The sequence below is a fragment of the Amblyomma maculatum genome, chromosome 2 (assembly GCF_055883805.1).
Source record: "Amblyomma maculatum isolate TAMU_Amacu chromosome 2, ASM5588380v1, whole genome shotgun sequence".
Taxonomy (NCBI): Eukaryota; Metazoa; Arthropoda; class Arachnida; order Ixodida; family Ixodidae; genus Amblyomma; species Amblyomma maculatum.
In genome coordinates this window covers 112,696,519-112,708,966 of record NC_139345.1, presented here as the reverse complement: position 1 = coordinate 112,708,966, position 12,448 = coordinate 112,696,519, and the positions used below count along the sequence as shown (strand labels likewise).

The 12,448-nt window shown below is 45.4% G+C and overlaps 1 protein-coding gene across 3 annotated transcripts in view; it reads left to right on the top strand.

Annotated features, from left to right (window-relative positions):
- The window catches only part of Egfr (epidermal growth factor receptor), a 213,004-nt gene that overhangs the window by 187,848 nt on the left and 12,708 nt on the right, over positions 1 to 12,448 (top strand). For all 3 annotated transcript variants that reach the window (XM_084595088.1, XM_084595087.1, XM_084595089.1), the window contains 12 exons: positions 1,421 to 1,620; positions 3,853 to 3,985; positions 4,427 to 4,496; positions 4,913 to 5,037; positions 5,256 to 5,343; positions 5,447 to 5,548; positions 6,082 to 6,333; positions 6,753 to 6,871; positions 8,097 to 8,232; positions 9,544 to 9,684; positions 9,787 to 9,885; positions 11,536 to 11,721. In XM_084595088.1, coding sequence (XP_084451214.1) covers positions 1,421 to 1,620; positions 3,853 to 3,985; positions 4,427 to 4,496; positions 4,913 to 5,037; positions 5,256 to 5,343; positions 5,447 to 5,548; positions 6,082 to 6,333; positions 6,753 to 6,871; positions 8,097 to 8,232; positions 9,544 to 9,684; positions 9,787 to 9,885; positions 11,536 to 11,721 — 1,651 coding nt within the window. The remainder of the gene's footprint in view (positions 1 to 1,420; positions 1,621 to 3,852; positions 3,986 to 4,426; positions 4,497 to 4,912; positions 5,038 to 5,255; positions 5,344 to 5,446; positions 5,549 to 6,081; positions 6,334 to 6,752; positions 6,872 to 8,096; positions 8,233 to 9,543; positions 9,685 to 9,786; positions 9,886 to 11,535; positions 11,722 to 12,448) is intronic.

The window sequence follows — 12,448 nt, the reverse complement described above, 5'->3', positions numbered from 1 at the left end:
AAAACGCTACTTCACGTACTTGTTTGCTTGAGATTCTCGTTCTGAACAATCTATATGCTGCGCTGCGGCGCCATCGACAAATAACTGTAGCGGTTCGAATGAGCGCGCGCACCAGATACTAGCAGTCTATTACCAGTCTGTAGACGTGTCAGGAAGCGTGATTTTCAAAGTTCGCATCGTGAAGCGGGTGTCGTTTGGCCTTCTCCTCTCCTTCCTCTCGTAGCGGCATCCACGGTCACTTAGTTTCCCACCTCACACACGAGACCAAGGAGCACGGCAGGTAACGCAGCGGCCACGCAGTGCTGCATGTGTGTCGTCCGCTCTGGTTGCCTGTCTGGGATACCGTTCGCTTGCTTTGAGATGTAGAAGTCTGTTGCGGCACAGTCTCTTTCTCTACGGCGGCACACCGAAATCCGTGGTCGGTGTGGCGCCCGCAGTCTGTGCGCATGCGCCGGGCGAACCACCGCGGGGCATGAGCCGCACCGCCATCGGCTTCTGTGTCGCAGAACTGTTTCGTCCGCACTGTTGCCGTGTCGTTTGTGCCATTGTCACTTGGGTACTTCGTTCTTTATTAGGTACGGATCCGCGGTGTGGTTGAATGGTGGTTGGAACTGTTATCCATAACGCAAGCATCAAATAAAGGCGAGAGGGCTTAAAAAACGGCTGACCTTTTCTTATCTTTTTTGGCGAGTCATACAATAGGGCGACATTAGCGGTTACAGTAACGGAAAAATAGCGGGGTGATTGGAGCACTTTCGCAGAATGCTACGCTAAAATGGTGAATAGTTTGAATAGGTGTGGTTCGCGTTTTTCATGCGCGCTCCGACCCTGTTCTAGAACTGCCTATGCAGCGTCGGTCACAATTTCTAGGATCGGAAAAAAGTGACGTCACTAGACCGGATGGGGAAAAAAGCGGCGGTTAGTCCTAAAAACAAAATTGGCCCGGATAGTAACGAAAACAGCAAGAAAGTATCAGTACCCTGCTGCCAGCGATGGAGAGCAGGACACACAACTCGTGTAAAGGTGAAGGCGCCAACTGCTTCGAATGCTCTCTCATTCCGAGCACAGCATATAATTCGCGGTCAGTGCATTTTATTTTTGTTAGCTTATATTTTTACCTCACGAGAAGCGAGCGGTGCTTTTGCGCCTTCTTCGTAGAATGATAAAAAAGAATAACGGGGTTTGGGCTTGCCCATTGCCATGGATTGCTGATCTTGTGCGGGGCCGGCGGCTTCTTTTACTTCTCTGCGGGTGTTGCCTTTGTCCGCGTAGATGTATACGCAGTGGCGCTTTTGTCTCTTGATCGCGTACGTGTGTTGTGCTTTTTAGTAGTAGCTGGCGATTGTGCTCGTCGTAGAACTGTGGTAGCCACATCGTCCACGCGCAGACTGTGACATCGACCACGCGGGTTCGCGCGCAGGTACTTCGCCGCGTTGTACATCGTCAAGAGCTCACTGAACTCGCTCAACTTGCGGAGCCTCAAGAAGATCCGGTCGGGAAGCATCGCCATCTTGGAGAACAAGGACCTGTGCTTTGCCGACAGCGTCGACTGGTACCAGGTCATGAAGTCCAGCGCCCACAACGTGTTGCTGCAGCGGAATGCCGACAAAGACCAATGCAGTGAGTTGCCGCGATTTTTTTTTTTTTTTGGAAGCATAATTTTTGAGACTGGTCGAGTGCTTATGTGTGTTAATCCCGATATGCTTCCCGAGTTTATCTGGTCTGACTGATAAGGTCTCCATACGAGTAGAGTGCTTCCGACAAGCTGTGCCTGTGCGTTCGTCCGCGCGGGACGAAGCGTAGGAGGTTTCGATGAGCGTGTCGGGCAGGCCAGCAGGCCGAGATGGCGGGGACACAACATGTGTTGTAGAGGGTTATAGCATCGCACAATCCGCGACCTGTTTCAGTGAGCCGCCACCGCGTGTTCCACTGCGCATGCCCAGCTCGCCTTGGCGGCGCCAGAGGGCATCGCATGCTATTTATACCCGTTACACGGGCGTTTTCAACGGCAGTTCAGTTAACGGTCAGTTGAACTGAACGGCAGTTAGTGATGTTACACGGCAGCGCCAACTGCAGTTGAAATCTCAACTGCGGTTCAGTTCAACTGAGGTCGGCGGTCCCAGTTGAACCAGTCAACTGACAAGGTGGCTGTCAGCGGACGCGTCGCATCGACCGAGTCGGCGGCATTTCCAACCGCTGTGCGTTCTAAAATCACATGAAAGATTGCTGCCTTAGCTAACGCAAGTCTCAGCCTGCAACTTTAAATACTCAAACGAGTGTCAAAACACAAGCGCGCGAAGCGGCACCAAAAAACAACGATTAAGCAGCGAAGCCAGACGCACCTCAAATGGATTGACTTGGCTTTGTGTCGAGTTCATTTGTTCCATACTCGAAAAAGAAAACGCGTGCAAAATGTGCAATTTAATAATATAAAGTGTGCAAATGTTGTACAAAGTAATTTATATATGAAAAATAAAGCACTTTTTTTAGTAAGAATTGCTTGCATGTGGAGGATCACGTGATTCTGGGGGTCAACTGAGGTTCGCGATATGTTCCGTGTAACTACAGTCGACTGCCGTTCAGTTCAACGTCAGTTGGAACGCTGAACTGTGATTTAACTGAACGGCAGTTGAAATTGCCCGTGTAACACGGGTATTAGTAACTCTGGACAGCGGCACGCAGGTCTGCCACCCAATCAGCGCGTGAACACTGGCGGCGCGCGGTAGCGGGTCACGGTGACAGATAGCACAATGTTAAAACTGTCTACTAATTATGTAATCTCCCTATCGAGGCCTATAATAGAATACAACTTAAGTAAAAAAAGAACAGTATTAGCTAACTATGGACAGTGGTACGCGGCGTGTGTATTTCTCCGCTGAACAGTAAACATTACATTAGAGCGGAAGCCCTACTTCTCCCATGCCAAACGTGAAGGTAATCTGATGCCGCGAATCCGGCGGCGCTCGTTCGCGCTCGTTCGCCTCGCGGTTGCGCTCTATCACGTGACTCGCCTCCGCTTCAGGGGCGATGCGCTGAGCCGGAGGCGCTCGCTCGCGAAGCCATGGATGTGCAACGAAAGTTTGAACGGAGCGGAACGTGTCTTAACCATGCTTAACCGAGCTTCCGCTTTGCATAACTTTGTTCAGTAGAGTTGAACCACGGCTAATTTTTTTTTTTTATTTGATTATACCAAATGACACAAAGGTATTGAAATTATTGAGCTTATAATCTAGTTGACGGTTAGCTTTTTATTTACACACTCACAGAAGCTTTAACAATGGTCTGCTTCCTGTCACGGAGGAATTGTGTGTGGTTACTGCAGACTTTAGTTGTAACTGGCTGTAATTACATGGCTGTACCAAGGGGCCGTGTCGCAGCCAGCGGCAGTGTCCAGCTCGCGGAAGCGCGGTTTAGTCGCTACGTTCCTGAGAGCTGGTTTGTTCAAAAGGGAAGCAGCGAAGTGAAATTACATTGACTTTTGCAAGGCTCTTTAAGCAGGGAATGTTAATACAGCTTTAAAACATGTATTGTTGATAATTTCTGCATAAAGATGGCACTAATGGCAGTGCCTGCTTTTCGAGAGAATGCATGCCTTAAAGCTTATTCACACTTGCTATTTGTGGAGGTTGTGCGACTGTTTTGGTCGAAAAGCGACAGTCGCTTGTGCTTGATGCCACACCTGCTTCCATTTTTGACATTGCTGTTCAGAGTTCAATATTATATACCGATCGCAAATAAATTGTCTTGTCATGCCTTTCTGCTGTTATTGTTACCGCGATCTTCGCTCTGGGAGGTTGGCAAGTGTCAGATTTTGCATATTTGTTGCATTAAATTTTTTGTTGCCTCTTTCAGCTTCTCAAGGCCTAGTATGCCACCCTCAGTGCTCTTCAAGTGGTTGTTGGGGCCCAGCACCAAATGAGTGCCTTTCCTGTAAATCGTACCGGCTAGAAGACACCTGCATCGACATGTGTAACACATCTAAAGGGTAAGAATGCACAGAGGCAGTTTGCATTTCTCTTGCCAAACATAAGCTTATCATAATTTAATAGTTTTGTAAAGTCAAATGCTGTCATCATTGAGGGACTCTCTCAAGGACGCATTTCACTTCAGGGCATGTCAAAAGTGTGGGTGCACGCAGCAGGCATCAACTGATAGGCACCGCAGCCAAAACACGCAAAGTGTTATTGAACAGAATGCATTTTCGCTGGTCTCTTCAGGGAGTTCATCTTTGCTGCTAGTGGAGGAGTGCATTTGGCTGGGGTACTGAGGTCTGCTGCTAGTGTCGCTTTCCCTTACCGCTTTTCATGATTCTTTGACCTGCGCAGAGAAAGCTCTGTTAAGATGCGTAGCCATCCTAGCTACGCATTTACAGCACCACAAGTGCTTTAGACAGTTTCTTAGAAGTGGCGATTTTTCTCTCTTCCAGAATCTATGACAATGGGAATTATGTTTGCAAGCATTGCCATGAAGAATGTCTCGGAGAATGCTCTGGTCCTGTGAGTAGTCTGGCTGTTCCTGCTCCCTCCATAGAGCTTTGAGACGCATTTGACAGCCCTCTGTCTGTTTCGATCCTGTATCAGCCTCTCTTTCATTCCCAAGTTTTTTCATCTAACTTTCGGTTGAAAATAACTGTAGAGGTGCTTATTCTTTGACTTCTTTTGACTGTGGACCTTAAGGTTCGATCATCCCCCAACTTCACTAGCGACAGGTCAAGCTTACGAGACTGCGCCTTGCATGCTGCGAAAACTGACAACATGAATTGAGAAGTCATGTATATTTTAATGTTTTATTTCTGTTATTTTCGTTTTTTTCTTGTGTACCCTTTATGATGTTTCAACCACATTCCTTGTGTGTCCTTTAAGACAATGGAACATTCTTTGTTGCACCCCTTTTCTAATTTTTACTTGAACAGGGCCCGAGTAACTGTAGCAAGTGTCGCCACGTCCGTGACGGCCCCTACTGTGTCAAGGAGTGCCCCGAGTCAAAGTACAACCAGTCCGGTGACTGCATGCCGTGCCACGAAAACTGTGTTGGCGGGTGAGTACCTTTCATTAAACCAACTGTTGATTATCTACACTCAGTGTGCAAGTGAAGGGCAGGGCAGCTTTTGAATTTTTTAAGTTTATAGTTGTGTGATTTTTAAATTAACGCTGCTTTTTTTTTTTTTTTTTTTTTTTTTTTTTGTGCATGCTCTCAGCTAAGGCTACAGAAGAGCTGCTCGCTGATTGATGTCACATATGGTTTACTTCAATCAGGTGCACTGGACCAAACAACACCGTTGGACCCGGTGCTTGCAATTCCTGTGAGAAAGCAATCGTCAGTGCCTACGACCCCAACGTGGTTGTAAGTCGTGTTTTCCCCGTCATTCTTCAGCGTGCATGAAAAAATTTGCTGCGGTGAATTGAGCGCGATGCCTAATTGGTCGCAAATGACTCGACAATTTCAGGAGCAGTGCTTGAAAGCAGATGAATCGTGCCCAGAGGGATTCTACCACGAATACTTTGGACCCCAGGAGGAAGGAGCACTGAAGTCCTTGACTGGAAAATCGGTACATTTTTTTTATTATTGCTACGGGTCACTCTGGTGCTGACTTTAAGCTGGTCTTGCAGCTCATCTCGTAGGAAGTGACATATTTGAAACGCTTCGCTGAAAAAAAATTGCTGAATCCGCCTTTTTCACAAAATGTGGCGTCCTCTAGGAGCGGTTAAAAATTCATCTGCCACTGTTTGAAAGCTTCCTAATGAGATGCAGACACCTGCGAAATGTTGATATGTGTTCTTGATATCTACTGCCATCTGTTGCATACGCCAGTCACGAATATGAACTGCGCATGGCCCCCGAGATCAGCTCAGGCTACGCCGATCACGGAGGCCAAGAATTCTGCGTATGGTGGTTTGTTTTCAACCAGGAGGAGAGGCGCGCATGCGCATAGCGGCCTTGTGAAAAAGGTGGATTAACATTTCTGTACAGCTGTAGTGCAACAAATTTGAATGTCATGCATGAAGAAAAGTGGGGAATTTGGCACAAGTGGTGCACTTTAAATTTTTCCTCAAGGATGCCTCTGCCTTTCTTTGTCTGCAGGTATGCCGCAAATGCCACCAGCGGTGCAAAAACTGCACGTCGTACTCGATACATGTCTCGGTATGCGAGTGCCTGCACTACAGCAGCGGCGAACAGTGCGAAGACCGTTGCCAGCGAGACCACTTCCCCGACGAAGCTAATCGGCGTTGCCTGCGCTGTCACGATGAGTGCCGGGGCTGCTATGGACCCACAGCGGCGCACTGCACCAACTGCCGCAACTTCCGCATCTACGACTCCGATAACCGCACACAGGTCTGTGCTCACAGGTTTTCAACTGCTGGCGGGGATTTTATTCAAAGTTTATTTTCTGTCCCAGTGCAGTATTTGTGTTTTAATTGCACTTATGCTTGGCAGAGAAGAATAGACTTGTTTTAGTTTGCCTACAATGTGCACTAGTTGTTTTATTAGTTTCTGCAGGACTCGTACAACAAAGCTTTGGCATTTGACTTACCTGCAAAATTCTATCACTTGGGTAGTTTGTTTGTGTGACTGTTGCTTTTCCCATTTGGAGCAGGCTCTAGACTTTTTACGTCCCTTCATGCTTCTTTGCTTTTTTTGTTTAGATGTTTCAGTTGATCCTCTGGAGGAACCAGTACTTACGGAACGAAAATTTGGGTGCCGTAAATTTTTGAAATACGTCCTTTTTTTATTTTATTGCTTGTTATTTGCAGTTCAATTGCACAGCCACCTGCCCTCCTGAGAAGCCCTACAAGGTCTTTGATGACACCACCACCAAGGACCCACACTGTTCGGATGAAGACCCCAACCAGATGGCCTTGCATGGCAGGACGTAAGTGTTTGTTTTTCCTCCAATGCTTGGGCAAGTCGTAACTGGGCCAAGATGAGCAAGGAATAAGTTTCCAGGAATTAGTTTAATCGTTGAGGTCCTCTCCAATTGGCATTCAAAGCCATGATCCCTGCTTAATGTGTTTAACTCGTTGATTTCAGCAGCAAAGAATGCTACTTGTCACTCCACTAAATGAATACAATTTATTTTCTTGTCCCAGCGAAGCGTAAACGTGGCTCTTGGCTTGACAACTTCTACTGTTTCCCACATTTGTCGAGGCACTCACACATAGTAACGTGATCATTAAGGGAAAGAAGAGGCACAGAAAAAGAGAACTACTCGGCCTGTTCCAACACAGTTGATTGCGCCACTACCAACGCTGCCACACACTACCTTTGCTGCATTGCAGTCTCGTTTTAAGGACCCAAATGACTACACCGTTTTGTGGACAGTAAGCACAAGCAGTTATATAAAGTTATAGACTCCGCTTTGGCTATTTCTGATGCATCCAACCAACTCTTATTTATGGCTTGGTTGTATTGTGAACGGGCATGCTTTTTATTTAGGTGAATTATTCTTCAAAGTCAACACCGCTGTGTTTTATTCTTTAAAAAAAAAAAAAGAAAATTGAAGCTATATGTTCACCACACAACCTTTGTGTTATTGCTTGCTAAATAAAGCCTTAAAGTTTGGGAGCTGATCTATCATTCTCTGCACACGTTTACTGCTCTCTCCCTATGTGGGATCCACAAAGCCAGTACAGGAAGTGAAGGTGGTAGGATCATAAATGCAGTTGTCTGTACAGTGTGTTAAAATTGCGCAGCCAAACAGGTGTGCGCCTCATCCTTGTATCCGGGCTTCTAAAACTGCCTAGAATTCTAAGCTCGTGAGGCTGAAGATGAGATTTCTCGTCACTCGTGATACTATTGCAGATGTTGAAGATACGCATTCAGAAGCAAGCCCCTTGGGCCGTATAATTTTGACAAAGACTGTGCACTCACTTGATCTTATTAATTGCTTTATTCATGGCACCTACTGCAATTATTTACGGTAAGGTACCTTTTGCGACATTAACTGTGTAGGAAGAGTTGATTGCAGAGTAACCAGTCATTGCAGAGATTTTGTTGGTGACAAACCTTGCATTTGTTGCTCAACTGGCTGCCAGTATGGTTTGTGTGTGAACCATAGTACGAATAATATTTGTCTTTTCTTGCCTCTTCATGTGCAGTGAGGAAGACCACCTGCCAGCAATCCTTGCTAGTGCTGGCGGCTGCATTCTGCTACTGGGGATCTTCCTGGCTGTGTTCAGCTACCATTGGTTCCAGAGGGCCAAGACAAAGGAGAATACTGTCAAAATGACAATGGTAAGGGCTCCGCTGTGCCTTCCCTATGTGTATTTGCAATCAAGTGTTCGTACACGCATTAAAGCACTGGCCTTATGAACAAGTATCTCGTAACAAGGTTTTGGCATAGCAAAAGCTGGACGTTAGGATGCCTTTAAAAAGTGTATATTGGTATTCGTCCCACAGTGAAGCTTAATATTTGTGTTCAGGTGCAGTGTGATGTTAGAATCACTCTGTCTTCTAAGTGGGAATCCTCAAGCAGACACATCTAAGCTACCATTTATGTAAACCTTGATTTGACACAGTTTGGGACATTTTATTCTGAATTCTTTTTAAGTCTCTCTCATAATATTTGTAGATCTTGGTGAGCTCTTTTTGCAAAAGCTCAGCAGGTAGAGGCTCTGTTAGACATTTTTCTTAAGCTCAAATATTAAATGTATACCTTGACTATAAGGACACCCTCTAGGGATACATAAGTGGGGACCTGGGTTCTTGCAACCGAAAAATGTCAGTCAAATTTTCGATCTCTTCATTTTCGCAATCCTGAGATCCTGTGCAGCTACCTTCGAAGTTCCATGTATTAATATTGCCTAAATCACGTGTTATAACGTTCCAAAGATGCAAATGTGCTCGCTTGGCACTGTAATGTTTGCTTAAGCACTTTCTGGATAGTTTATTTTTAATGCTTGTTATTCTAACTGCTTGATTTGAAAACCCCGGACCACATAGAATCTATGATGGACAGTACTATATTGAACATTTGGTAAACTGTTACTCCTTGTGCAAGAGTAACAGCAAAGTAATAGACTCAAATTGATTTGACTCTGCCATTGTCTTATGCTCTCTATTCTTCTTTTTCTCTCTGCTCTTTCCTCTTTCAAGAATTTGTAAGTGAATTCATATTTTTTTGTCGTCTCGTTGCTTTGGCTGTGTCTTCTTTCCATGTTAACTGACAGTGTGTTATTGTGTTGGAGTGTTGCATGCTCAAAGCTTTGACTTGACTTTGACTAAAGTTTTGTGTTACCTTGGCTTTGAAACCATTAGTTTCGTTTCCTCATTATGAGTTTACCACACTTCTCTCTTTTTACTGTCACTGCTTGTAAATGTTTAGTATTCATAATGTGCCAGCTTATGGCATTTTAACTTTTATTAAATTTGTATTAAGCACTAAATGCTTTGTCATGTATATTTCTGAATTGCATGTGCTTGAACGTGACTGATTTGCAGTGTGACTAACAAGAACAGGCACTGCTGTGTGGTGTGTGAACTGTGGTGACGTCGTGACTCGGGCGTGATTAAACTAACAGAAAAATCTTTTCCTCTCCAAAACAGCGCATGAGTGGTTTTGAAGACAACGAACCCCTGAAACCAACTGATATCAAGCCTAACCTTGCCCAGCTGAGAATTGTCAAAGAAGCTGAGCTTCGCAAGGGAGGAATTCTTGGCTATGGAGCCTTTGGCACAGTATACAAGGTTCGTCTCTCTACCACCCACTCTCCGGATGTGCTAAGCTGACTGATCTGATTGTCTGGGAGAGAGAGCGTCTTACCATTTCTTGTCACGTTTCTCGTCCAGGGTGTATGGGTGCCCGAGGGTGAGAACGTCAGGATTCCTGTGGCCATCAAGGTTCTTCGTGAGGACACTGCACCCAACACAAACAAGGAGTTCCTGGAAGTGAGTGCATGCTTTCGTGCACAAGTCTCTTCTACCATTGGAGTGACACATTTTTACCCTAAAAGCATTTCTTCATTGTGTTACTGAAGTATTTTGCCAATGACAGTTGCGAACATTGTTTCCAGGAATGTGTCCTAGGTATTAAATTGATTCTATTGTAGCTATCAGCGGTGTTAAAGGAGCACTAAGTGAGGCTAGACTCATGGGCTAGCATCATGCCTTAGCAATGTCATTTGCACTATAAAAAGCCTCTATAAGCCTGAAAATTGCCTGAAGGTAAAGAATCTATGGCGCCTTGCAGATTTGTACAACTACGAAATGTTGTCTGTTTCTCGAGCAATGCTGTTTTCTGCCTCAGTGAGCAGTCACTGTCAAAATGTGAGAAAAGATGCACAGTGAGTGTTGCAAAGAATTTGATGGGTCTTGGGTCTCATGATTAAGACCGCAGAGCAGACGACTGAGAGAATTAAAGGCTAGGCACAAAGAATGAATGCTGACCATTGTGCACGGCAGGCTCAGAATCATAACCTTTCAATGACAATCATGCTTTATTGGACTGCTAGGCGGCCTGTGAAGTGGCTTCTTTCTCACTTTAGCCATCTGGTCGGCTACTTAGTATATGCCGCAGGAGTTATGAAATTGCAAGGCTTTTCTTGACGCTGGTGTGTGAAACGCAATGCGAGAGCAAAAAGTTTTAATGCTTTTTGTGCAGTATAATGGTAAAAATGCTTTATTTGCATTGAAATGCTGAAAAATATCTTGAGAAGTGACACATGAATTTAAGATAACCTCTTATTTCACTCATCAAAAAAAAAAAAAAAAAAAAAAAAGCCTCTCAGCGAATTTTACGATGCATACAGTATGTGAAGTGCCGGCACGTAGTGAAATTTTTTGTGAGAAAAGCGCTCTACCAGCTGTTGCACGTTATTGAAGATTACACATGCATTCCTTACAAACAGCTGTTATTGGGAAGTGGCTGACTGCAGTCGAGCGGTAGTATATGACCCAATTTGTTCCTGCTTGCAACCCACAGGAAAGCAACTCACGAATGCACAAACCTTAATGACCACTGCAGAGGTAGTCGCAACGCTCACATGTGACCACACTAACCTTATAGCTAGTGAGCACACGGTGGCCAACAGCAAAGTGCACTGTTTGATGAACAGTATGTGCTCAGTCTTTCATGTAAACTTGGCATGAAAGAACTGCTTTAGGACGCGGCTGCTTACACGCTTTTGAAGACTCCTTGAAGTTTCGTTACACACTTTATGACAGCACAGAATACATTGAAGACCACATAACCATTTGCATTTCTTTAAGGTTTTCTGTTCCAGCATGGCTCGTTCATTTGGTGTGGTGGTTGGTTGCAAGATAAGTGTAACCCCACCGCCAACAAATGCTGCCACAGAGTTACCTTGCCCCATTTAGTGGAGCAGCTTAGGCAGCCTGCATTTGCATCTTGCTGCCATAACAGCTGACCCAGCCCGGCTTTCTAGTTTCGGTTGGTGACCATGTTTTCTGAGCTTGGGAAGGGGTGCTTCTTATCGCTGGAGAAAGTGTGCGAGGAAATTTCTAACTGTTGTACTTCGTTTGTGTGTACATATGGTGACAGAGACTAGTGTCTTAAGGTGGTTGTCCTCTTTTCTGCAGGAGGCTTACATAATGGCCAGTGTGGACCACCCCAATGTTCTGAAGCTGCTGGCAGTGTGCCTGACATCACAGCTGATGCTGGTCACTCAGCTGATGCCCCTCGGATGCCTGCTGGACTACGTTCGCAACAACCGCGACAAGATTGGCTCCAAGCCATTGCTCAACTGGTGCACCCAGATAGCCAGGGTAAGCTCCTTCAAGGTACGATCCTGCACAAAAGTGGAGAGATCACACGAACCACCGTGGTCACCTTTTTCCCTGTATGAAAATTCTTGGCCTGATGGAAGTATTCGGGCAAGCACGTAAGGCGGACCACCCTATGCATATATCGAAAGCATCCTCCACACCAGCGGCAACCACTGGCATGCAGTTTTGTTAAATTGCATGCTCTCTCCACTTTTGCGCATGGCTGTACACAGGTCAAATCCATCCTTGCAAGTGAATGGCAGTGTACCTAGCCCCAGAGATGACAAAAATTTGTTATCATATATATAGTTCACGTTTGAAGATGACTGATGGCAGCAGTACTGGCATTTGATATTTCTGGCCTCGTGAGAATTACATGATCAGTAAAAGCAGCCTCTTCTTATCAGACCAGTGTAAACTGTAGGTGCAGGCCAACTTCTGTATAGTATTCTTGGTGCCCCTCAGATGCTCCGAAGTTTAGTGGCACATGTTAAGAGGAGTTGTTAGCCTATGCTTGGTGGCTGTCTCTTTACAGTTCTGTGGAGAAAGAACATTTTGGAGTAGGAAACTACTGGACCGATTTCTGGGAATTTAAACTACAGTCGCTGCCCGTTTCTTTTCGTACCTAGTGGACCCTGGGAAATGGTCCAAAGAATGAAACACTCCAGAAAAATCCATGAAATCAAAAAAGAAAATCGGTTTTCTGCAAAAAATCAGCTTTGCAAAT